At 39.0% G+C, this 26,465-nt stretch overlaps 1 protein-coding gene across 1 annotated transcript in view; it reads left to right on the top strand.

Annotated features, from left to right (window-relative positions):
* The first annotated feature begins 253 nt into the window (after positions 1–253).
* The window catches only part of NPEPPS (aminopeptidase puromycin sensitive), a 94,581-nt gene continuing 68,369 nt past the window's right edge, over positions 254–26,465 (top strand). The window contains exons 1-2 of the mRNA XM_078065642.1: positions 254–594; positions 10,392–10,476. Coding sequence (XP_077921768.1) covers positions 334–594; positions 10,392–10,476 — 346 coding nt within the window. The 5' untranslated portion in view covers positions 254–333. The remainder of the gene's footprint in view (positions 595–10,391; positions 10,477–26,465) is intronic.

Genomic DNA, 26,465 nt, shown 5'->3' with positions numbered 1-26,465 from the left:
GCACGCGCCCGCGACCCCGCACCCTTTCGGCCGGACGGCCGCGCCCTCGCCGCTCCGCCCCCTGCCCCGGCGCGCGCGCGCGCACACACTGGCGGGGCCGCGCACGGCCGACGGGGCCGCGCACGCAGCTGCCGCCGCCGCCGCCACCGCCTCCTTCCCTCCCCGCAGGCCCTCCTCTCCTGCCCTCCCCTCCGCCCCCTTCCCCGTAGGCAGCCAGCCCGCCCGCACCGCCTCCCTCCCGACCCCGAGCGCTCCGGCTGGGTCTCTCCCCCGCCCCCGCCCCCCCCAAGGCTCCCCGGTCGTTCTCCTCAGGCGGTCGCCCGCGCTCGGTGGATGTGGCTGGCAGCCGCCGCCCCCTCCCTCGCTCGCCGCCTGCTCTTCCTCGGCCCTCCGCCTCCTCCCCTCCTCCTTCGCCTCCTCAGCCGCTCCTCTCGCCGCCGCCGCCGCCTCCACAGCCTGGGCCTCGCCGCGATGCCGGAGAAGAGGCCCTTCGAGCGGCTGCCTGCCGATGTCTCCCCCATCAACTACAGCCTTTGCCTCAAGCCCGACTTGCTGGACTTCACCTTCGAGGGCAAGCTGGAGGCCGCCGCCCAGGTACGGCGACCCTCGGGCGCCGGGGTCGAGCTGCGGGGCTAGCAGTTAGGCCGCGGGCTGGGCTGGGGGCCCGGCCGGGAGGACGGGCGGGCCGGCGGGCCTGGGCGCTGCGGGCCTGGGGTTGGCGAGGCCGGCTCGGGGACCGGCGCGCCCCTCTGGGGCGGCCGCGGGGCGCCCGGGCCGATGTGCTCTGCCCTGCTGGGCTGGGGCCCCGGGCCGCGCTGCGGGGAGCGCCGAGGGAGCTGGCGGGCCCTGCCCGAGCGCCCCCCCCACCCCCCCATCCCGGGCGAGCACACCTGTGCGGGGCTTCCACCCCCCGACCTCCGGCCCTTCCGGGCTTGGTAGTGATCTGGGCGAGGCTGGAGGCTGTTGGGGGAGGCCAGAGGGGTCATCGGAGTCCACACTCTGTCTCAACCTCCTGACTCAGTTCTTTTCTCTGGTTCTCCCTACGCCCCCACGGAGGACACATTGGAAGGGGGCGGTCATCTGGGACTCCGGCCGCCGCGCGTTAGCGAGGAGGGGAGATTCTAGAAGGGGGGAGAGGGTGAGAAGGAGAATGCTAATCCCAGGCAGCCTTGCTGAGTTCTCCCCGCCTGCTCCGGCCCAGGGGCTGGGTTTCCAAGATGATCCGCCCCCTCCCCCTTCCCCTTCCCCTCAAGTGACAGTGCAGCAGTGACTTTGTTCTCTCCTAACCTCTAGAGAAGCTGAAGGAGGACCCCATCTCCGCTTTTCCTCCCATCTTCCTAGGTTTGCAGCCTGTGAGGCAGGTGGATTTATTGTTACTTAGCAGTAACAATGGTTACTTAGCAGTACTCTCCAGAAGCTGCTAGTTTTAGCATACCACTGTTGAAAATATTCCATTACTCTTCATTGCAGTTTTTGGTGAATCATGCTCCCCCCCCCCCCACCAACATTATCTGAAGTATTGTTTGATTTTGGAGAGTAGTAGTACTGATGCCGTACAAAGGTCCCGAACAATAGACATTTGTGTCATACCATGCATATGATGTATTATGTGGAGTCTGTGATGAAAAATGGGAACTATTTAGTAGTTATTTTTAAAGAGAATGATGGCAAATATATTGTTTCATTTCTTTTTCTGCTGCAGTCAGGAAAAACCAGTAGGCCTCAACCTTAAAGAACAGGGTGTATATAGCAGTGAAATGAAAGAAATGTATAGTGTTGGAATGAATTGAAAGTTTGAAGTTGTCTTTGAAAGCTGAGTACTCAGATTGAAAATATGTCTGAAAGTGTAGAATTAAAAAGTATACTGTCATATATGGAGTGCTTGTGTGAAAACAGGAGGGCCCTAGGGTCTGGCTGCATCAAAAGGCAAAATTTACCCCTTGGAAAGTCAAGTGATTTAAAAAATTTCCATTAAGAATATGAATCAGAATGAGTGTATCTTCGATCTAAATTAGGATTTGAGAGGGTTATTTGGGAGACTGTTTGTTTAAGCCAAGTGACTAGAGTGTTTGATATATATTGGCAGAGGGCAGATGGGAGGGATTGTAAACAGTAGTGTGTCTTGTGACTTGGCAAACGTTCGGGAAGAAGGACCTATGATGAATGAGTTCGCATTAAGTGAAAAGACTTAAGATGTAAAAAAATCATTTATTTCTTTACCTCATTAGTTGGTGTCACCGGTTCATAATTTTGAGAGAGATCTATTTAGGGAAAATTTTCAGAAAAAAAAAATTGTCAATAAAGATTTTTAAGTGATTATTAGGAAGTGATGATTTTATTTAAGTGTTAGGACAGAACAAGATGCAGTGACATGCTTCTCCTTACCCCTTTTCTCCTTGTTTTTCCAAAGTGATGAGAAATATGTGGAAGGCTACTTTGGGCCATTGAGGGAGCACATGGTCACATACTAGATATTAACAAGGAATTGTTAATTTGATATAAGGAAATAAATCTTTTTTAGTAACAGGAACTTTTCAAAGCAGTTCTTTTCAGAAATTCTCTTTAGGCTAGGTGGCAACACAAATGAAAGATGGTAGGATAGTAAATTCTAACAGGTTTTATTTATTTATTTTTTTAAAGATTTTATTTATTTATTGGACAGAGAGAGACACAGCTAGAGAGGGAACACAAGCAGGGGGAGTGGGAGAGGGAGAAGCAGGCTTCCCGCAGAGCAGGGAGCCTGATGCGGGGCTCCATCCCAGCACCCTGGGATCATGACCTGAGCCGAAGGCAGACACTTAACGACTGAGCCACCCAGGCGCCCCTCTAACAGGTTTTATTAAAGAATGATTGGACTTTTTAATTGTACACATTGCCATCTTTGGAAGAGTAAAGGAGTTCATGTTGGTGAAAAGTTAACATTAATAGTAAAAAGCATATATTCGTGTTTTTGAGATCCATGGATTGGAGCAGTAAGTCTAAATTGTGGCATCAGATGGTATCTTATTGTGGAAATCTAAAAATGTGGACAGGATTGTATCTCTAGAAATCTAGATTTATAACCGGTATTGGTCCGTTTCCTAAGAGTTGGAATCATATTACACAAAGTATACAAGTTGCTTGGTTGCTTTAGTTGCAAAATTTTATGATAAGCCCAGAGTATTTGTACAGGTTACATATTAGAAACTTAGTGGATTTTTAACCTGGTCTGGGGTGTGGACTCCTGGGGAAGGTGAAGAAATTAGTCAGTGTGCACTTTATAAGTAGTTGTCTTTTACATAAGTGTGTGGTCTAGGTCAGCAGGTCTTGGAAAAGTGTTACCATGGGCCTAGAGAAATAAGACATTGTCACCCCTCCCCTATACCCCCTTTACATCAGGATATTTGAGAGCAGTGGATTTTTGTAGCTGTTTTGAATTCTGACTCTCTTGCTTTGTGGATAATTAATTAAAAGTTAGATGTTTTTGTGAGTGGCTACAGTTCCTTGTTATGAAGGTATTGTGGTTTATACAGTAATCGGGCTTTCTCTTATGGAAATATTTAACCTGTGCCAAAGAAATTAACTTCATCCTTCAAGGCCAGAAGTCAGGATATAGTAGACAATCCCTGGCCTTTGCCAGCAAAATATTCATGTTGGTGATGACTAAATTGGCACTTAGAGGAGAGTTACAGATATAGTAGTTTGGCAGGCTAAAACTTGGCACCTAAATGGATGTTATTGTCAACCCTGTGTTATGGTATTTTCTGCCCAAAGTTTGCATATTTTTTTCTTTTTTCTTTTTTTTTTAAAGATTTATTTGTTTATTGGAGGGGGGGAGTGTAAGTGTGCAGGGGGGGAGGGTTAGAGGGAGAGGGAGAGAGAAACTTGAGCAGATCATCTATACTGAGCATGTAGCCCCACATGGGGTCGATCCCATGACCCCAAGATCACAACCTGAGCCGAAACCAAGAGTTGGTGCTTAACTGAATGAGCCACCCAGATGCCCCTTTCATATTTTCTTTTTTTTTTAAATTTTTTTATTGTTATGTTAATCCCCATACATTACATCATTAGTTTTAGATATAGTGTTCCATGATTCATTGTTTGTGCATAACACCAAGTGCTCCATGCAGAACGTGCCCTCCACAATACCCATCACCAAGCTAACCCATCCTCCCACCCCCCTCCCCTCTAGAACCCTCAGTTTGTTTTTCAGAGTCCATCGTCTCTCATGGTTCTTCGCCCCTTTCATATTTTCTATGCAGTCATTTTGGTTGTTTTTTTATTACTTAAAGAAGTGATAAAATTAATAATTTGTGCAGCATTGTACTAGATCACTAAATGGTCTTAAGAAATTAAATTTGAGGGGCGCCTGGGTGGCTCAGTCGTTAAGCGTCTGCCTTCGGCTCAGGTCGTGATCCCAGGACCCTGGGATCGAGCCCCACATCGGGCTCCCTGCTCCGCGGGGAAGCCTGCTTCTCCCTCTCCTACTCCTCCTGCTTGTGTTCCCTCTCTCGCTATGTCTCTCTCTGTCAAATAAATAAATAAAATCTTTAAAAAAAAAAAAAAAAAAAAAAAAAAAAAGAAATTAAATTTGAGAGATTGGTGATAAGAAATTGAACTTGTTCAGATCTTCTATTGTTTCTTGAAATGTATGTATGAAGAAACACCTCAATATGAGAAACTTCATATGTTAAGCTTTATCTGCTATCATCTGGCAATGAATTTTGCAGTGAAATTTCCAGATAAATGAAGCTTACCCTTTGAGGCACTTAGACTTCAAAAAATATTTACTGATTTGGATGGAAATATTCCAAAAATGTATTTATTTTTTTAAACTCTAGTTCCTTATAATCTAGGCTTGTTTCTTTTCTTCTTTTTTAAAATACTGGACATCAGTTTGGACATCTGTCGTTGATACTTATAACCACAGATTACCCAAACTATGCACTGTAATTTATTAGTTTCATATCTGTTCTTTAAAGTTTTTTGTTTGTTTTTCTTACTGTTAGGTTATTACTTCTTGCTGCTTACTGCGCCTTGTTGCTGTCTATTGTGCAATTTATTCCATCTTCTATCTTATTGAACTTGCTCTGTAGAAGTCTGAGTACCAGAAAAAAGCTTGTGTGACCTTAAAAAGAAGTTTCTAAGTGAGGGCTTGATGGACTCTTCTGAGTGAAGGGAATGAGCTTTATTGTATGGACTTTGTATCATCTATTCTGGCTTTTGTACAGGCTTTTTTTTTTTTTTACTTCCTGGTTCTGGATAATTGATATTGTCCAATACAACCTGGACAGATGTGATCTTGAATAGTAAATTATCTATGAAACTTCTCTGAACTTTGCTACATAAACGAGCCTGTTCTTATTGTAAGGTAGGTCTTATTCTAATCTGTATGTGAGTCAGTGGCAAAGGACTGAGTCTTCTGATAGCTCTTTTGTTGTTAACTGAGATTAGTTCTCAGATTTTGGAGATTCAATTTTGAATATCATTTAAGTATGTAGCTCTTTGTTTGGCCACTTGTAATCACTTTAAAATTTTACTTTAAATTAGGAAATATTTTAGAAATACAGAAAAGTAACCCACCACACAGATTTAGCGGATATTAACGTTTTCCCCCATTTGCTTCAGACTGTGCCTGATGTTTTTTGGGAAATAAAATGTCACAGATACCACTAAAGTCCATTTCCATCTCTTTCCACCCCCCACTCCCAGAGGTAACTTCTCTCTGGGTAGGTGAGTATTATTCCTATATATAGTTTTAAAGTTTTATTGCATATGTAAGTAGCCACAAACAATGTTCTGTATGTTTAAAATTTTTACATTAGTGGTACTACGTTTGACTTTCTGCAACTTGCTCTTTTCAATGTCTCTTTTGTTAGAAAACTTGGCTCAGTTTGTGTTTACTAATTATTTGCTCCTTATTGTCTCTAGAAATTACAGCCCTATTCCACAAAGGCAATGATTATTACAAAATTTTAACGATGAAATTGCTTGTAAGGCAAAACTCAGGTTCAGATTGACTGATACTTGGAGTTGTCACACTGGAGATTTCCTTTTACTAAAATCTGAGGGCTTTGGCAATCAGAGAAAAGCCTCTTGGGTCTTATAGTACCTGTAAGATGTATTCCTGAGTGATCATAATAAAGACTCATTCACGGGGCGCCTGGGTGGCTCAGTCGTTAAGCGTCTGCCTTCGGCTCAGGTCGTGATCTCAGGGTCCTGGGATCGAGCCCCGCATCGGGCTCCCTGCTCGGCGGGAAGCCTGCTTCTCCCTCTCCTGCTCCCCCTGCTTGTGTTCCCTCTCTCGCTGTGTCTCTCTCTGTCAAATAAATAAATAAAATCTTTTAAAAAAATAAATAAATAAAGACTCATTCAGGAGAAAAAAAATATCTCATATTGCTGCCTTCCTAACTCATAGGAAACTTCCATTGTAAAATTGTTACAAGTGGTCAAGCTGCCTCTTCAGTGGAGCCATTACTTAGTGTTTGGTTCAGTTGAAGTACAGTTTGTATGGGGCTCCAAGATGACTTAACCCTGGGTTTGAAACAAGGGAAGGAAACACTGTTGTTCCATTCTTTAATAGCATCAAAAGGAGAAGTTGAAAATTAGCTTGTTATCTACACAATATCTATGCCAACTTTAACATTTTGCTTCTATTTTAAGCTTGCATACTGTGAAGATCTTAGTGCTGAAATTTCTTTGAATTATTACCTGTATTTTTGGTAGTGGAACATATCACTAACATGATGACGTTAATATGTGAGAAATCATGTACTGAATCATCAGGTCAGTGCTATTGTGGGAAAAACATCAAAAAGATCAATGTTACCATGTGGTAGTGAAGCACTTAAATCCATGTAGATATTTTAAATCTGTACATGTATGCTGATACCCAAAGTACTAATAATATAGCACATAGTTTTTACATTTTCTGTCATTCTGATAGACACTTTATAAACTGTTAGGTGAATGCTGTTAGATGATATTCAGAGGAACATCTTTATGATTACAGCGCATTTAATTTTGGTCTCTGTGTATGTCTTTTTTTTTTTTTTTAAGTAAACTCTATGCCAACTCACAGCCCTGAAATCTAAGAGTTGCTGAGGCAGCCACATGCCCCTCTGTGTGTGTCTTAATAACAAAATCTATTAACTGATTACAATGAATCACGCACTAAGGACTAAAACAAGCACTTTATATCCTGTTTAAAATGCATGTCTAATATGAGGCAGAGTATAGTGTCAGATTTTTAAAATTTGAGTAGCATTCTATTACTGAGATAAGTATTTTTCTTCCTTTGGTTCCTCCCTCCCACCCTTCCAGAAATGGCAGCATCTTGGAGGGGAAAAAAAAAAGATTAGGAGCTATTCAACAAGCAGCTTAATTCAGTAGTATAAACAGGTGGGTTTTCCCTAAACACAGGAGGCTAGAATATACTTGTAAATGGATGTTGTAGACTGTGCCTTTCCAGAGTATGCAAACACTTTCACTCAGAATGTTACAATAGTAGTGAGGTGAATGTCATTTGGCATATGTAGCGTTGTACAGGTATCTTGACATTGGCAGATTAACTGCTTGGCTACCATTAAATTCACTGTAGATGTTGATGGATGAAAATATGGTTGCCTAGCTAAAGATGAAGATGTGTAACTACACTACTGTTATTATCCTGTTGACACAAACTTCAGACTCTGGAAGGTTTTTATTCATTTTACTTTTTGGAGACACCTCCCTGCAGTCCACCCCCGCCTCATTAAGTGCTTCATTTCTCTGTGTTGCTGAATTTTTTTAAAGTGAATTTATAAATAGGCAAAGGAAATTGTTTGTTTGTTCGTTCAAATGTAGTGCTATAAACGGCCAGTTGGAACAGAAAAGTTTTAGTGCTGCTTAGGAATGTTCCTGATGAAATAAACAGTGTGAAGGAATATTACCACTCACAAAATTATTTATTTATTTATTTAAAGATTTTATTTTTAAGTAATCTCTTACCCAACATGGGGCTGGAACTCACAATCCCAAGATCAAGAGTTGCATGCTGTACTGACTGAGCTAGTGTGGGACTTGAACTCATGTCCCCAAGATCAAGAATCTCACATTCTACCAACTGACCTAGCCAAGTCCCTGAAAAAGATTTTTTTTTAATGAGCCAAAATAGTTTGATGTCATGTGTTAGTGATTTTGACAGTCTGTTGCAGGCTTACTAACATACTATCTGTAATTTAGGTCAGGTGATTTTAGTTTGAGATTAATCATGTTTATTTATTGGTTATTAATAAAATGATTACTCTTTGGTATAGCTTATTCATACAGATATTATATTACTCCTGTGTCCTTACCTAATTCTGAGGTCTGTGAGTGATCTTGAGGCCCTATTGACCTACATGTGGGTTTTGTTTGGACTGCACAGTGTTTTTGCAGATTTTGTATTAGTTGCCATCAGTTACAATTTGGGAGATTACACATGAAATCTGAAATTTGTGGCTTTTTTTTTTTTTTTTAAGTAATCTCTCTGTCCAATGTGGGGCTCGAACTCAGACCCAGAGATCAAGAATTGCATGCACTACCAACTGAGCCAGCCAGGAGCCCTGTGGCTTTTTTTTTTCTTTTTTTTTTTTTGGTAATTGTAAGATCTGTTAATACTAAGTCTGCTTTTCAGTATAGCAATAATTGGTTGGCTCCAAGAAATGGCTACCTCCCCCTTCCTTTATGCATAGCCTTCACCTGGCCTACTCTACTCACCTGCTTGGCTGGCCTCTGTAGACATTTGTGATTTAGGGCATTTGTACTTTTGTTATTTTATTTTATTTCATTTTTAGATTTTATTTATTTATTTGAGAGAGAGAGGGAAAGAGAGAGCTCTTGCGTGTCAACAGGGAGGGGCCGAGAGGGAGGGAGAGTGGAGGGAGAGAGAGAAATATCTGAAGCCCATTCCACCTTGAGCAGGGAGCCCCGTGCAGGGCTCCATTTCACAACCATAAGATCATAACCTGAGCCGAAACCACTAACTGACTGAGCCACGCAGGAGCCCTAGTATTTTTGTTATTTTAAATTTAGACCATTCAAATGAATGGTCTGAAAATGAATTTGAGGTTCTGTTTAAATGCAACAAGTATATAAAACCAAGTCTACAACCAAATTGAAAAGTGGGCAGGGGTTATGAATGAACAATTTCCAGAGAAAAGCAGTGGCAAAAAAAAGAAGAAAGTAAAAAGAGAAGATGCTTAATCAGTGTTACTAGTAATCAGGAAAATTCTATTTAAAGCAATGGTAGAATACCATTTAATACCCATAAGGTGGTCAAAAAATTTTAAGTTTTTTGGAGGATGATGAATATGGGATTTCTTTATTCTTTGCTCATGGGAGTGTTAATTGAAACTACTCTAGAGCATAATTGGGACATTCTTGGTAAAGAAAAATGTGCATAGGAAGACATGGACCAAGATATTTATTATAGTACTATTTAAAATAACAAAATAGTGGAAATAATCTAACTTCCTTTAGAAAGGAAATGGATAAATAACTGTAGTTTATTTATAGAACGGAATACTATTCTGTAGGAGTTAAAATTAATGAATTAGATCTACATCTGTCTGCATTTACCCATCTCAGAAACAATGTTAAATGAAAAAAGCAGATGCAAAGGTTATATACACTTTGATGCTATTTGTATAAAATTAAAAACATTGTTTGCTGATCTTTATGTAGGTAGCAGAACTATACATATGTGAGAAAGAGCTGCATTAGCCTTAGGAGAGTGGTTATCCCCATGTAATGAGAAAGAAAGGATGGGCTTTCTTTCATTATATCTGTATTTTATTTTGGGGGGATCTGAGCAAGTAAGACAAAATCTTAAAAAGTTTATTTAATCTTGGTGGTGAGTCATTAGTGTCTTTTATATCCAAAATGTTACTTTGGTAAGAGAAAAAATTTAAAGAGTGTCTTACGAAGTTTTGACATGGTTTATGATATCACTTTCCTTCCTCTATCCTTAAAGAAGGTCTTATGATGGGTTTGATGATAAAGCATATCTTATGATGGGGCTGAAATACGTAATTAATTGTAACATATGAGAAGTGTCTCCTAATTAATTTTTAATTTGAAAAGTGTTAATTGTTTTAAATAAAAGTTTAAGTGGGAAAAAATGCTTTTATTTAGCTTATTGGTCAGATATTTAAATTCCGTAAAATACTTAAATGTTTATTGTTGCTCTTAACATAATTTGAAAAATGTGAATTGCCTTAGATTACTTAAAACTAATTTATTTTTACCATTGATGTATAAATAGTCTAGGTTTTAGTGATGTCTGGGTTTAAAAAAATTCCTGGTGACACACATTAGGCCAAGATGAAGATGTACATGTTATTAATCTTGGCTATTTCTGACACTGCTGGTTTTTCTTTTCCCCCTAGGTGAGGCAGGCAACCAATCAGATTGTGATGAATTGTGCTGATATTGACATTATTACAGCTTCATATGCACCAGAGGGAGATGAAGGTAAGAGCTGATTTTGCTGTCTCCCTGTGTGTATGATGTGTGTGTGGTGATATATACATTTTCAGATTAAGATATCAGTGTTTGTTACTTTAGAAATAGGAAACATTTTTAGATGTTCATGGAAAATATTTTAATTTTTTTTTAATTTTTAAAAGATTTTATTTATTTATTTGACAGAGAGAGACACAGCGAGAGAGGAAACACAAGCAGGGGGAGTGGGAGAGGGAGAAGCAGGCTTCCTGCGGAGCAGAGAGCCCGATGCGGGGCTCGATCTCAGGACTCTGGGATCATGACCTGAGCCGAAGGCAGATGCTTAATGACTGAGCCACCCAGGCGCCCTTCATGGGAAATATTTTAATAATCTGTACTATGAGATAAAGGAAATGCCACATTCTAATTCTACTTCAAACATTAACATATTTTGTAACCCTAGGCAGATTATATTTTCATAAATATAAAATGAATATAATACCATGCATATAAAACTGAAGAGTTTTTTTTTTTAAGATTGATTTATTTATTTGAGAGAGAGAGAGCATGAGTGGGAGGGGCAGAGAGAATCCCAAGTAGACTCTGCGCTGACCGCAGAGCCTGATGTAGGGCTTGATCCCACCACCCCAAAATCACAACCCGAGCTGAAATCAAGTTAGTCGCCCAATCGACTGCGCCAACCAGGCGCTCCAAGCTGAAGAGTTATTTTTAAAATAAGTGCTTTGAACACGAAAGATTGGTTCATCAAGGTGGCTTACTTCATATGTGGTTTCCTTAAAAGTTTTTTTTTTCCCTTTTGGACAATAAATTAAAATTGGGATAATGAATCTTACTCGTAATTGAGAGAAAAATATTTGCCTTATGAGATGGAATGTGGAGGTTAGAATCTAGATGACCAAGTTAGTTACAGAGTAAGAATATGTTAAAAAGAAACATTATATAGAATGTGTGGGAACTCAGGGCGCCTGGGTGGCTCAGTCATTAAGTGTCTGCCTTCGGCTTAGGTCATGATCCCGGGGTCCTGGGATCAAGCCCCGCATCGGGCTCCCTGCTCCACGGGAAGCCTGCTTCTCCCTCTCCCACTCCCCCTGCTTGTGTTCCCTCTCTCCCTGTGTCTCTGTCAAATAAATAAATAAAATCTTAAAAAAAAAAAAAGAATGTGTGGGAACTCAATTAGCATTTTTAAAATGGGAACTGTTTTAGACCTTGTAATTACAACAGGGATTAAATTGAGTAGTCAGTTTTGACCTGAAATCTTATTCCCACGTAAATTACATTTTAAAAAGTTGTCATGTTTGGCATGAACTCACAAATGTATTAATATTGGAACTGAGGTGCTTTTTACTCTTGACAAAATGATTTTTTGATTAGTCTCCACTACTCTGAGACTTCCTCTTAGAAAATTTTTTCATTTGATATCAGGGCACCTGGCTGGCTTAGTTAGTAGAGCATGCAACTCTTGATGTCAGGGTCGTGAGTTCAAGCCCCACATTGCGTGTAGGGCTTACTTAAAAAAAAAGGAAAGAAAAGAAAATTTTTTCATTTGATATCAAATAAGTAGAAATTTGACCTTTTAGTTTACATTTTGTATTGCTCTTTCCCCTCTCCTTTACACTGGAAAGAAGCATAAAGTAGCATTTTAAGGCCAGACAATATTTGTTTTATTTCATGAATCTTTCTTATATTATCTTGTCCATAGAAAGACAAAAAAAAAAGGTAGCAGTTGAGCAGATTATTGCCAAGAAGTACTTTTGTTCGATTGTTTATAAATGAGATCAAATTGCTGTGATTTTAAGTTAGAGGAATAGATCCTTCAAATGGACTTTGAGTGAGTGCCAACATTAAAAAAAATTGTTTGGTAAATGAAAGAGGGATTATTTAATTTCTTTACCTGTGAAGAAAAATATAAGCACCTTAGCCAAGCATATCAAGACAAGCTTGCTTTGTTGTAGGCAGAAAACATTTAAATTTGATACAGAGTTTTAAAATGGGGCAGAGTATAGATAGGAAGAGATAGTAAAATACATGTGCATCCTCCAGGTGGCACGGTTTCAGCTCAGGTTTGTTCTTATCTTCTTCTACTAAAATGCCAGGAAAGAATTCAGAGAACTCAAATGCTTTAAGTATGCATAACTGAATGGTGCCAAGCTCATAATAGTCAGAATAGCATTGTTTGTGTTCTGATTAAGAGGGTCAGAAGAGAAATGAAAGCTTAAAGAAGTGAAGGGGATTTGGAGAGAGATTCAGATAAAACATTACTCTTTTTTAGGTACATAAAATATTTTCTTCAAAACTAGCTAAGGGATATTTTTCAACTCATTTCTCCTGCAGCAATGGGAAACACCTAGAGTCATATGTAAGCTCATCTAATTTTAGAGTATAAGAGAATGGGAAATTGTATTAATTGGAATTTTAAGGTTTCAGTCAGAAACAGATTTGGCCTTCCAGACACATACACAGTGTAATTCTATCCTTGGGCATAGTAGCATTTCTTGATTTTTACCTTATGGAAGAGTACAACATGTTGTTTCTTTAGAAATTTCCAGGGCGGTATGGTTTGGCAGGGGAATAATTGAGTTAATAGGAAAGGTACCATTTTTAACTCAGCTAATCTCATCTAGTACAGTACCTATTAATACTTATGATTGTCTTCTGCAAGACCGAGTTGCGTATGTGTAGCCACTAAATCTTGGTACTTTAAGGTAAAATCAGAAAATCATTCGAAGGCACGAAATTCTTGCATCTTTGTGTAAGTTTTTAATTAATAGAAAAAAAAAAAAAGCCATCTTGTGGTTTGTGTAGTGACCCAGAAAGACCTATTGGCATGTGTCTCTTTAAACTAAGGCCCTGCCTTTTCAACAGAAATAACTTATTTTAAAACCTAATTGAGATCTTTGTAATATTTAAAAAATGAGAACTCAGTAAGAAAAACGGCTGAAAACTGTTTTTTTACTGTTCTGCACTTCAAGGGTTGGTGAAATCACTAACATTTAAGCCCCAATGCAAGGAGTGCACCTCCCCACACAGTGCAGGGGTTAGTATTGTCTCCAGCTTCCGCAAGAGTGCCTGAATTCAGGTCATGACAGGTAAAGAGACTTTTAATTTATCATTAAGAGATGGCTTGGGCATAACCACATGGAGAATGATCACTTGACAGTTTTGTACCAACTTTTCCCTTAGTATACTTTGTCAGGTATGTTGGTAGCGTTAGCTATGTAAGGAAAAAGTTCTCCCTATTCCATACAGAGTTCTGATACATAGCTTCAGATCCACCACATAACCTTGGTTTATCCATACAAGGCATGTAAATCTTAACACGTTTATTCTTGAAGTAGAGTTACATTTTTCCGAATGTGCAGATGAGCGCATGTGTGTTTAATGAGGATGAAACAGCTAGGCAGAAATACTGCCAAATATTAACAATTTTGAGCAAAACTATTAACTTGCGAAAAAGGAATCGTTCCTCACACTTGATCAGAAGCCTTTATTTTAAGCTTCAATAAGCCTTTATAAGCCTAGCAGTGATATATATTCTGTCATGCAGTTAAATGTGGATTAGGAATAACATTAATAAACCACCATCTCTTTGCAAGAATTGTTTTTGTTCTGAAAATACATGCATGACTAATTAAGTGCTACCTCTCAGATCTGGAAAATTGAAAGAGAAGAGAAAATATCCATTTCTAATACAAATGTATTGAAATATGATACAGAATTTCATAAGGAAATTTTAAATGAAAGGAATCAAAGTATAAGTTTAATTATACAAATAACAATATAGGGTAGGGGGCCTCAAACCAAAGTTACTTTTGGGATTAAGCAAATAACAAACATGAGTGAATTGGACTGGATGTAGGAAAACAAAAATGTTGGGGCAGAGGCCAAAGAATGTATATCTCACATAAATGTATTCAAATTTTAAACAACTTTTCTGGCCAACAGAACATTTTTTTGAGCTATATTGACTTCTGTTGAATTTGCAACCTCCCAGGGAACTGTGTGTTTTGCATATTCTTCATCACTTGGACATGAAGATAAGACTTGAGTATAGCTGTCTCATTAAAAAGAGCAAAAACCCTTATGAGATTCTTCTAGATTCTTAATTGAAACTGATGTATAATATGCCATATTACTATTAAGTATATTTAGCAAATTGTTTTAGCTTGCCGTACATGTTCCAGTGTTAACATCCTTTTTAAAGATTCAGAATACCTCTTTTTAGGTAGTTTTTAGAATTTTTTGAGCACTACATGGCCTTATTTCTGAGCTCTTGTTTTTATGTTGTCTCTATTTACAAGTCCTGAGTATATTGAGTTTTGGGGATTTTGAACATAAAGTCTATTATGTGCTATTATTCTTCATATTAATGCATAAGCTAACCACTATTCCAGGCTATATTGAGGAACCAAATATTTTCCCAGGTGTTTGGTAACTTTCAGGGCATCCTGTTTTCTGAATTAAATGGTGATTTTAGGGGCACCAGGGTGGCTCAGTTAGTTAAGTGTTTGCCTTCGGCTTAGGTTATGATCCCAGGGTCTTGGGATCGAGCCCCACGTCAGGCTGCTTGCTCAGTGGGGAGCCTGCTTCTCCCTCTGCCTGCACCCCCTGCTTGTTTGCACACACTCTCTCTCTCTGTCAAATAAATAAGTAAAAATCTTTTTAAAAAATGGTGATTCTATTTTTCATACTAATAAACTTTATTTTTCAGAGCAGTTTGGAGTAAAAAGTACAAAGATTTCCCATGTATTCCTTGTCCCACCCACCCTCTTCTTCCCTCGTTATCAACATCCTGAACCAGAGTGGTACATTTGTTACAGTCAATGAACCTACCTGAGCACCTCATTAACACTCAAAGTCCATAGTTTACATTAGGGTTCATTCTTGGGTTGTACATTCTATGGGTTTTAACAAATGTAAAATGACATATATTCACCATTACAGTATCACACACAATTGTTTCACTGCTCTAAAAATCCTGTGTTTAGGAGCGCCTGGGTGGCTCAGATGGTTAAGTGTCTCCCTTCGGCTCAGGTCATGATCCCAGGGTCCTGGGATCAAGCCCCACATCGGACTCCCTGCTCAGCGGGGAGCCTGCTTCTCCCTCTCCCTCTACTGTTCCCTCTGCTTGTGCTCTCTCACTCTCTCTGTCAAATAAATAAAGTCTTTTAAAAAAAAAAATCCTGTGTTTATCCAATCCTCCTTCCTAACCCCTGGCAACGACTAATCTTTTTCCTGTCTCCATAGTGTTGCCTTTTCTGGAATGTCCTATAGTTGGAGTCAGACTGCAGTATGCTGCCTTTTCAGGTTGGCTTCTTTCACTTAGCAGTAATGCATTTAAGTTTCTTCCATGTCTTTTCATCTTTGCTTGAGAGCTCATTTCTTTTTAGCTCTGAATAATATTCCATTGTCCGTATATACCAGTTTATCCATTTACCCACTGAAGGACTCCTTGGTTATTTCCAGGTTTTGGCAGTTATGAGTAAAGGTGCTGTAAATATCCATGTGCAGGTTTTCGTGAGGGCATGTTTTCAGCTCCTTTTGGTACATACCAAGGAGCATGGTTGCTGGATGCTATGGTAAGAGTGTGTTTAAGGGTGCCTGACTGGCTCAGTCAGTAGAGCATCCAACTCTTGATCTTGGGGCCATGAGTTCAAGCCCCACGTTGGGTATAGAGATTACTTAAAAAAAAAAAAAAAAAAAAAAGAGTGTTTAGTTTTGTAAGAAACTGCCAAGTTGTCTTCCAAAATAACTATCATTTTGCATTCCCACCAGCAATGAATGAGGTTCTTGTTGCTTTGTATGCTCCTAAGCATTTGCTAGTGTTTTGGATTTTGGCCATTTTAATAGGTGTCTAGGAGTATGTCATTATTGTTTTAATTTGCAGGTCTCTAATGACATGATGTTGAAACCCTTTCATATGCTTTCTTGTCATCTGCATATCATCTTCAGTGAGACGTCTGTTCAGGTCTTTGACACAATGTTAATTGTTCTTTTTCTTATTGTTGAGTTTTAAGAATTCTTTGTATGTTTTGGATAACAGTCCTTTATCAGATGTGTCTTTTTTTAAAAGATTTATTTATTTATTTGAGCACAAGCAGGGGGAGAGGCAGAGGAAATCTTCAGGGAGACTCCCTGCTGAGCGCAGAGCCTGACATGGGCTCAGTCCCACCACCCATGAGATCGTGACCTGAGCTGAAACCAAGAGTCAGACGCTTAATCTACTGAGCCACCCAGGCGCCCCCAGATGTGTCTTTTGCAGATATTTTCTCCCAGTCTGTGACTTGTCTTCTCATCCTCTTGACATTGTCTGTCTCAGAGCAGAATTTTTAAATTTTGATTAAGTCCAGGTTATCATTTCTTTCTTTCCTGGGTTATACCTTTAGTGTTTTATCTGAAAAGGAATCACCCATACTCAAGGTCAACTAGATTTTCTCCTGTGTTATCTTCCAGGAGTTTCATTTTACATTTAGGTCTATAATCCATTTTGAGTTAATTTTTGTAAAAGATGTAAGGTCTATGTCTGCATTAGTTGTTTTTGCATATGGATGTCCAGTTTTTCCAGCATCATATGTTGAAAAGATAGCTCCATTGTATTGCTTTTTCTCCTATGTCAAAGATCAGTTGACTATATTTATGTGGGTCTATTTCTATTTCTGTTTTCTGTATTCTGTTCCATTGATCATCTTGTCTCTTGTTTCTCCAATACCACACTATCTTTTTTTTTTTAAGATTTTTAAGATTTTTATTTATTTATTCATTATTTATTTATTTATTTGACAGAGAGAGACACAGTGAGAGAGGGAACACAAGCAGGGGGAGTGGGAGAGGGAGAAGCAGGCTTCCCGCCGAGCAGGGAGCCTGATGTGGGGCTCGATCCCAGGACCCTGGAATCAGGACCTGAGCCGAAGGCAGATGCTTAACGACTAAGCCACCCAGGTGCCCCTTCATACTATCTTGATTACTGTAGACTTTATGGTAAGTTTTGAAGTTGGGTAGTGTCAGTCCTCTGACTTTGTTCTTCATTATTGTGTTGGGTATTCTGGGTTGTTTGCCTCTGCATATAAACTTTATTTTTTTAAAGATTTTATTTATTTATTTGACAGATAGCACAAGTAGGCAGAGCAGCAGGCAGAGGGAGAGGGAGAAGCAGACTCCCCGCTGAGTAGGGAGCCCGATGCGGAACTCAATCTCAGGACCCCGAGATCATGACCTGAGCCAAAGGTAGCCACTTAACCGACTGAGCCACCCAGGCGCCCCTGCATATAAACTTTAGAATCAGTTTTTCAGTATCCACAAAATAACCTTCTGGGATTTTTATTGGGATTGGGATTGATCTATAGATCAAGTTGGGAGGAACTGACATCTTGACAATATGGAGACTGACCCATGAACATGGACTATCTCTCCATTTACTTAGTTCTTTAATATCTATTATGAGAGTTTTGTAGTTTTTCTCATATGGATCTTGTATATACAAGATTTTGTTGTTTTTATACCTAAGTATTTCATTTTTGAATATGATAATGTAAATGATGAAGTGTTTTTAATTTTTCTTTTTTTAAGATTTTATTTATTTTTTGACAGAGACAGCGAGAGAGGGAACACAAGCAGGGGGAGTGGGGAGTGGGAGAGGGAGAAGCAGGCCTCCCACTGAGCAGGGAACCTGATGTGGGGTTTGATCCCAGGACCCTGGGATCATGACCTGAGCTGAAGGCAGATACTTAATGACTGAGCCACCCAGGCACCCCGTGTTTTTAATGTCAAATACCACTTATTCATTGCTGGTATATAGAAAAGTGATTGAAGTTATGTATATTAATCTTGTATCCTGCAACCTTACTATAATTGCTTATTAGTTCCAGGAGTTTTTTGCTGATTCTTTTGAATTTTCTACATGAGCACGTCATCCATGAACAAGGACAGTTTTATTTCTACCATCCCAATATGTATTTCATTTTCTTGTCTTACTGCATTAGCTAGGACTTTTCAGTACAATGTTGAAAAGCAGTGGTGAGATATCTTTGCGTTTTCCTCATCTTAGCTGGAAAGCTTGGAATTTCTCACCATCAGTATGATGTTAGCTGTAGGGTTTTTGTAGATGTTCTATATCAAGTTGAAGAAATTCATCTTTATTCCTACTTTGCTGAGAGATTTTATCATGAATGGGTATTGGATTTTGTCAAATGCTTTTTCTGCATCTTCTGATGATTGTGTGATATTTCTTTTTTAGACTGTTGATGTGATGGAGTACATTGATTTTTGTTGTATGTTGAAACTACCTTGCATACTAGGATAAATCCCACTTCGTCATGGCATATAATTCTTTTTATATATTGTTGGATTCGATTTGCTAATATTGTTGAGGATTTTTGCATTTATGTTCATAAGAGATATTGGTCTATAGTTTTTTATATGTCTTTTGTTTTGATATTAGGGTAATGCAGGCTTCATAAAATGAGTTAGGAAGTGTTTTTTCTGCTTCTATGCTCTGGAACAGATTTTAGAGAATGCATATCATTTCTTACTTAAATGTTGGGTAGAATTCACAAGTGAACCTGTCTGAGCCTGTGCTTTCTGTTTTGGAAGACTATTATTTCAATTTCTTATTTATTTATTTATTTATTTATTTATTTATAAAGATTTTGTTTATTTGACAGAGAGTCAAAAAAAAAAAGTGGGAGTAGCTGTATTAATTTCAGATAGAGCAGACTTCAAAGCAAGAAAAGTTAAAAGGAACATTACATAATGAGAAGGGGGGGCAATACTCCAGCAAGACATAACAATCCCCTCATGCTTCTGGCAGGAGGAGAGGAAAAGGAGCTATTTTGAAATATGTTAGGGCATTCTGTTCTTAACAATTGAAAGAGAGAACATCACTACAGACCCCACAGACATTAAAAAAAAAAAAAACAGGAGGGGCGCCTGGGTGGCTCAGTCAGTTAAGTGACCGATTCTTTTTTTTTTTTTAAGATTTTTTATTTACTTGACAGAGAGAGACACAGCGAGAGAGGGAACACAAGCAGAGGGAGTGGGAGAGGGAGAAGCAGGCTTCCCGCGGAGCAGGGAGCCCGATGTGGGGATCGATCCCAGGACCCTGGGATCATGACCTCAGCCGAAGGCAGACGCTTAACGAGTGAGCCACCCAGGCGCCCCTCCCACTTTCTTTTGATTAGTTTTAGTATATCTTTTTCTATCCCTTTACTTTTAATCTGTAACGTTTTTTAATGGTTGCTTAGAGTTTGCAGTATATATTTATAATTAATCCAGTCACTTTCAGATAACACCATAGTGCTTCACAAGTAGTGCAAGTACCTTATAGTAACAAAATATTCCCAGTTCCTTCTTGCCATCCCTTGTTTCATTGCTGTCATTCATTTCACTTATGCATAAGCATACCCACACATACACAGAAGCCAACATAATTAAAATACATTGTTACTATTAATATTTTGAACAGTTATCTTTTAGATCAATTAAAAATAACAAAACATTTTTTTAATTTTACTTATATTTATTCATTCTCAGATGCTTTTTCTTTATGTAGATCTGAGTTTCTGACCTGTATCATTTTCCTTTTCTCTAAAGAACTTCTTTTAACATATCTTGCAAAGCATATCTACTTGCAACAAATTCCTTCAATTTATGTTTGTCTGACAAAAGTCTATTTCTCTCCCCCTTTTTTAAAAGATTTTATTTATTTATTTATTTGAGAGAGAGAGAGAACCTGAGCAGGGGGAGGAGCAGAGGGGGAGGGAGGGGAAGGAATCTTAAACAGATTCCAAGTTGAGCACGGAGCCCCATGCTGGGCTCCATCTTACCTGAGATCATGACCTGAGCCGAAACTGAAGAGTTGGACACTTAACAACTGAGCCACCCACACGTCCCTCTCCCCACATTTTTTTAAAGACTTAATTTTTTTCAGAGCAGTTTAGGTTCACAGCAAGATTGAGAGGAACATTGTCTTTCACTTTTGAAGGATCATTTTGAAGGATACAGAATTCTAGTTAGTTTTTCTTTCTCAGCCCTTTAAATATTTCATTCCATTGTCTTCTTGCTAGCATGGTTTCTGAGAAGTTGAATGTAATCCTTATCTTGCTCTTCGATAGATAAGGTGTTTTTTCCCTCTGGCTTCTTTCAAGACTTTTTTCTTTATGTTTGATTTCTAAAGTTTGAATATGATATGCCTAGGTTTAGGGGGTTTTGGCATTTATCCTGCTTGGTCTTCTCTGAGCTTCCTGGATCTGTGGTTTGGTCTCTGACATTAATTTGGGGAAATGCTCAGCCATCATTGCTCCAAATATTGCTTCTGTTCCTTTCTTTTTCTTGTCCTTCTGATATTCCCATCATGTATATGTTACACTTTTTGTAGTTTTCCCACAGTTCTTGGATATTTTATTCTGGGTTTTTTTTTTTCCCCAGTTTTGGAGATTTCTTTTGTCATGTCTGCAAGCTCAGAGATTGTTTCCTCAGCCTTGAGCAGTCTATCAGCCCATGAAAGGCATTCTTCATTTCTGTTATTATGCTTTTAATTTCTACCATTTAAAAAAATTTTTTTTAGAATGTCTCTCATTCTACTTACATTATCAATCCATTCTTGGTGTGTCTACTTTTTTCATTTAAACTCTTAGCAAAAAAAAAAAAAAAGCTCTTAGCATATTAATCATAGTTTAAAAAAACATCTAGTCTGAGAATTCCAACATTACTCCCGTTAACTGACCCTGGTTTTGATGCTTGTTTAGTGTCTTCAGATTGCATTTTCTGCCTTTTAGCATGCTTTCCAGTATTCTTTTGAGAGGCAGACATGATGTACTGGGTAAAAGGAACTATAATAAAATAGGCCTTTAATAATGCTATGGTAGGGTGAAGGGGTAGGGAAAGTATGTATAATTCTCTGACGAAGTCTCAGTCTTTCAGTGTCTCTGGTCTGTGAACTTCACCAGCACTTTCAGGTTTTCTCCCCGACTGGTGGGACAGGATGGCTGGTGGAGCTGGAGTTTGTTCTTTCCCTTATACCCCAAGTAGGTTAGGCTCTGATAAAACCCAGCAGGTTAAGCTCTGGTAAAATAGTTTCTCTTGAAGGCAGGTTTTGTTAAGAACAGAATGCCCTAACATTTCAAAATAGCTCCTTTTCCTCTCCTCCTGCCAGAAGCATGAGGGGATTTTTCTCTGATACTCACTGTTAGGACCTGGTAACTCTCAGAGGTAAAATTCACGAGAGAGAGAGAGAGAGAGAGAGAGTGTGTGTGTGTGTGTGTGTATGTGGCTGGGGGGGGGTCCCCCCGTGACTAGGTTTTCCTGGAATTTTTATTTTTATTTATTTTTGTAAAAGATTTTATTTATTTGACAGAGAGAGAGCACATGTGCACACGCACAAGCAGGGCGAAAGGCAGGCAGAGGGAGAAGGAGGAAGACAGAGGGAGAAAGAGAAGCAGGCTCGCCGCTGAGCAGGGAGCCCGATGTGGGGACTCGATCCCAGGACCCTGAGATCATGACCTGAGCCGAAGGCAGATGCTTAACTGACTGAGCCACTCAGGTGCCCCAACTCCTGGAATTTTTAACTCTCAGACTTGTCCACACTGAGCCTCCTGCACTTCACCAGTTACAGCACAGGTCTTCCTACCCCAGCACTGGTTGCTAGAGGTGGTTTCTGCTTGTGGGATTTTGCTTAAGTAAGTTGTGATTCTTTGTATCTGCCAGTCACCAGTCCTTTTGGCAGTGGTTTATCCGTGACCTCACCTCTCTGGCAGGTCTGAGGAGAGCTGTTGATTTTTCAGTTTGTTTAGCTTTTTACTTGTTGTTAGGATGGAGTGGCAACTTCTGAGCTTATAATATGCAAGACCAGAAATTCTCCTGGTGATTTTCTTTTTATTTCCAATATAAAAGGTTGTGTTTTAAAAATATACAAGCAATCTGTGCCTTTTTGTGGGCATATGCTTTCATTTCTTTGGGTAGATACCTGAGAATACAATGGCTGCATCATATGGTAAATGGAGAATTTTTAAAGAAACTGCCAGTTTTCCAAAGTGGTTGTACCATTTTATATTCTCATTAACTGTGTATGAGAGTTCCAGGTGCTTCATATTCTTGTTATTTTTAAGTGCTAACACTTTTTAATTTTAACTATTTAAGTGATTATGTAGTGGTATCTTCTTATGGTTTTAATTTACATTTCCCTAATGGCTAATGATGTCAAACATCTTTTCATGCCCTTATTTACCATCCTTATATCTTCCTTGGTGAATTATCAGACCTTTGCCTTTTGTCTGGGGGGTTTGTTTATCTTCTTAATGAATTTTAAGAGTTCTATATGTATTCCAAATACAAGCCTTTGTTGGACAAATGTTTTGCAAATACTCTCTCCCAGTCTTGTGGCTTGCCTTTTCATTTTTGTTACAGTGTTTTTTGATGAGTATCAGTTTATAATTTCAGTGAATTCCAATTTATGCACGTCTGTATATATGTATGTAAACTCTACTCTGAATGTGGGGCTGAAACACAACCCTGAGATCAAAAGTCACATGTTCTACTGACTGAGCCAGCCAGGCACCTAGATGAATTCTTTTTGATTGAATTTTTCTTTTATAGTCATATATTTTTTAAAGATTTTATTTATTTGTCAGAGAGAGAGAGAGAGAGAGTACAAGCAGGGGGAGGGGCAGGCAGAGGGAGAAGTAGGCTCTCCGCTGGGCAAGGAGGCAGATGAGGGACTCAGTCAGTCCCAGGACTCTGGGATCATGACCTGAGCCAAAGGCAGACACTTAACCGACTGAGCCACCCAGGCGTCCCTAGTCATATTTTTTTGTGACCTGTTTAAGTTGTTATAAAATTTAAGAACACTAACGATGGACTCTGAAAAACAAACTGAGGGTTCTAGAGGAGAGGGGGTGGGAGGATGGGTTAGCCTGGTGATGCGTATTGGGGAGGGCACGTTCTGCATGGAGCACTGGGTGTTATGCACAAACAATGAATCATGGAACACTATATCTAAAACTAATGATGTAATGTATGGGGATTAACATAACAATTAAAAAATTAAAAAAAAAATTTAAGAACACTAGGTTATTTTCTGTGTTTTCTTCTAGAAGTTTTATAATTTAAATTTTTATAGTTAGGTCTTTGATCCATTTTGAGTTAAATTTTGTATATGGTATGAAATATAATGGTAGAGGTTCTGTTTCTTAATTTATTTACTGGTATACAGCTGTTCACTTTTTCTAGCACCATGTGTTAAAAAAATTACTCTTTCCCTATTGAATTTCTGCACTCTCTGTTCTGTTCCATTTAAGTCTTGAAATTAGGTAATATAAGGCCTCTATCTGTTCTTTTTAAAAATGATTTTGGCTATTCTAGGTCCCTTTAATTTTCATACGAATTTTAGAATCACCTTGTCAAGTCCTACAATAAAACCTGTGAGTATTGTTATAGGTATTGCATTGACTACATTGGGGAGAGCACTATTGAACCTTTTCATTCATGAAGAATATATATTTTTCCACTTACTCAAATCTTTCTTAATTTCTCTCAGATTGTAGGAGTTTCTACTTTAGCTCATTCTAGAGAAGAATTAATTCTCTGCTTTTAATTTAGGGGGAGAGGACAGACAGAATACAGCCAGATCAGTTTTTTTTAAATTGTGGTAAAATGCACATAACATATAATTTACCATCTTAACCATTTATAATTGTACAGTTCATTGGTACACATTCACATTATTGAGCAACTGTCACTACCATCCATCTCCAGAACTCTTTATCTTGTAAAACAAAACTGTGTACCCATTAAAAATAAATAATTCTCCCCATCCCTCTGCCCCTGGTAACCACCATTCTACTTTTTGTTTCTATTCTAGGTATCTCATTTAAGTGGAATCATACAGTATTTGCCATCTTATAATTGACTTGTTTCATTTAAATAATGTTCAAGACCATCCATGTTACAGCATATTTCAGAATTTCTTTCTGTTTTAAGGCTGGATAATATTCCACTGTATGTATATACCACATTTTGTTTATCCATTTATATGTCAGTGAACACTTGGGTTGCTTCCACCTTTTTTTTTTTTTAAAGAGAGACAGCACAGTGGGGAGGGGCAGAGGGAGAGGAGAGAATTTCAAGCAGACTCTGCTGAGCACGGAGCCCGAGACAGGGCTCAATCTCATGACCCCGAGATCACAACCAAAACGAAAGCAAGAGTTGGACACTTAACCAGTTGCACCACCCAGGCACTCCCAGTTGCTTCCACCTTTTAACTGTTGTGCATAATGCTGCTATCAACATGGGTGTACAAATACCTCCTTGAGACTCTTTCAGTTCATTTGGATATATACCCAAAATGGAATGGCTGGATCATATGGTAATTTTATTTTTAATTTTTTGAAGAATCAACATACGGTTTTCTGTGGCAGCTGCACCATTTTACATTCCCACCAATTGTACAGAAGGGTTCCAGTTTCTCCACATCTTTGCTGTAACTTACTTTCTTGTTTTGATGGTAGCTAACCTAATAGGTATGAACTGGTATCTCATTGTGGTTTTGAGTTGTATTTCTCTAATGATTAGTGATTTTTTTCATGGGCTTATTGGCCATTTGTATATCTTAGGAGAAATGTCTAAGTCCTTTGTCCATTTTTTATAAAGATTTATTTATTTTAGAGAGAGAGAGAGCATGCACGTGTGTGCACACAGGGGTGGGGAGAGGGAGAGAGAGGAGAGAAACAAGACTCCCCACTGAGCATGGAGCTTAATGTGGGGCTTGATCCTAGGACCCTGACATCATGACCTGGCTGAAATCAAGAGTCAGACACTTAACTGACTGAGCCACCTAAGTGCCCCATTGTCCATATTTTAATTGGGTTTTTTACTTTTTTATTGTTGAGTGTAGGAGTTCTCAATATATTGTGGATATTAACCCCTTATCAGATATATTTTGCAGATATTTTCTTCCATTCTGTAGGTTGCCTTTTTACTCTGTTGATTGTGTCTTAATGTACAAGTTTTTAATTTTGATGTTCATTTTGTCCATTTTTTTTGTTGCCTGTGCTTTTGATATAATATTTAAGGAATCATTGCTAAATCCAATGTCATAAAACTTCTGCATTGTCTTCTAAGAGTTTTGTAGTGTTAGTTCTCATATTTAGGTCTTTGATACATTTTGAGGTCATTTTTTTAATTAAGTTTTTATTTTTAATTCCAGGATAGTTAACATACAGTGTTATAGGGATGCCTGGCGGGCTCAGTCCAAAGAGCATGCAACTCTTGATCTCACAGTTGTGAGTTCAAGCCCCATGTTGGGTGTAGAGATTCAAAAAAAAAAAAAAAAAGTAGGGGAGGGGGAACCTTCCAGTGTTATATTAGTTTCAGGTGTACAATATAGTAATTCAACAAGTCCAGCTTTATTCTTTTGCATGTGGATATCCAGTTTTCCCAGCACTGTCTCTTTTTTAAAGATCGCCCTTTCTCTATGTAATGATCTTATTAGCACCTTTGTTGAAAATCATTTGACCATTTATTCAGGAGTTTATTTCTGGGCTCTCCATTTTATTCCATTGGTCTGTATGTCTGTCTTTATGCCAGTACCACACTTTTTTTGATTATTGTACCTTTGTAACCAGAAAATGTGAAACTTCTAACTTTGTTCTTTTATCAAGATTGTTTTGGCTCTTAAGGGACTTTTGAGATTCTATATGAACTTTTGGTGGATTTTTAAGTTTCTGCAAAAAGCATTGTTGGGCTTTTGAGAGGCACTGTACCAAATCTATAGATTGCTTGGATATTATGAACACTTTAAGTTTTTAAATTTTTTTTAAAGATTTTATTTATTTATTTGAGAGAGAGAGAGCATGAGTGGGGTGAGGGGCAGAGGGAGAGAATGTCAAGCAGACTCCTCGCTGGGCATGAAGCCTGACTCGGAGCTCAGTCTCACAACCCATGAGATCATGACTTGAGCTGAAACCAAGAGTCAGATGCTCAACTGACTGAGCCACCCAAAAGCCCCAAGT

This window comes from Halichoerus grypus, chromosome 2, assembly GCF_964656455.1.
Source record: "Halichoerus grypus chromosome 2, mHalGry1.hap1.1, whole genome shotgun sequence".
NCBI classification, from domain to species: domain Eukaryota; kingdom Metazoa; phylum Chordata; class Mammalia; order Carnivora; family Phocidae; genus Halichoerus; species Halichoerus grypus.
Note: the sequence above shows the minus strand (reverse complement) of the source record. Positions and strands in the feature narration are given on the sequence as shown.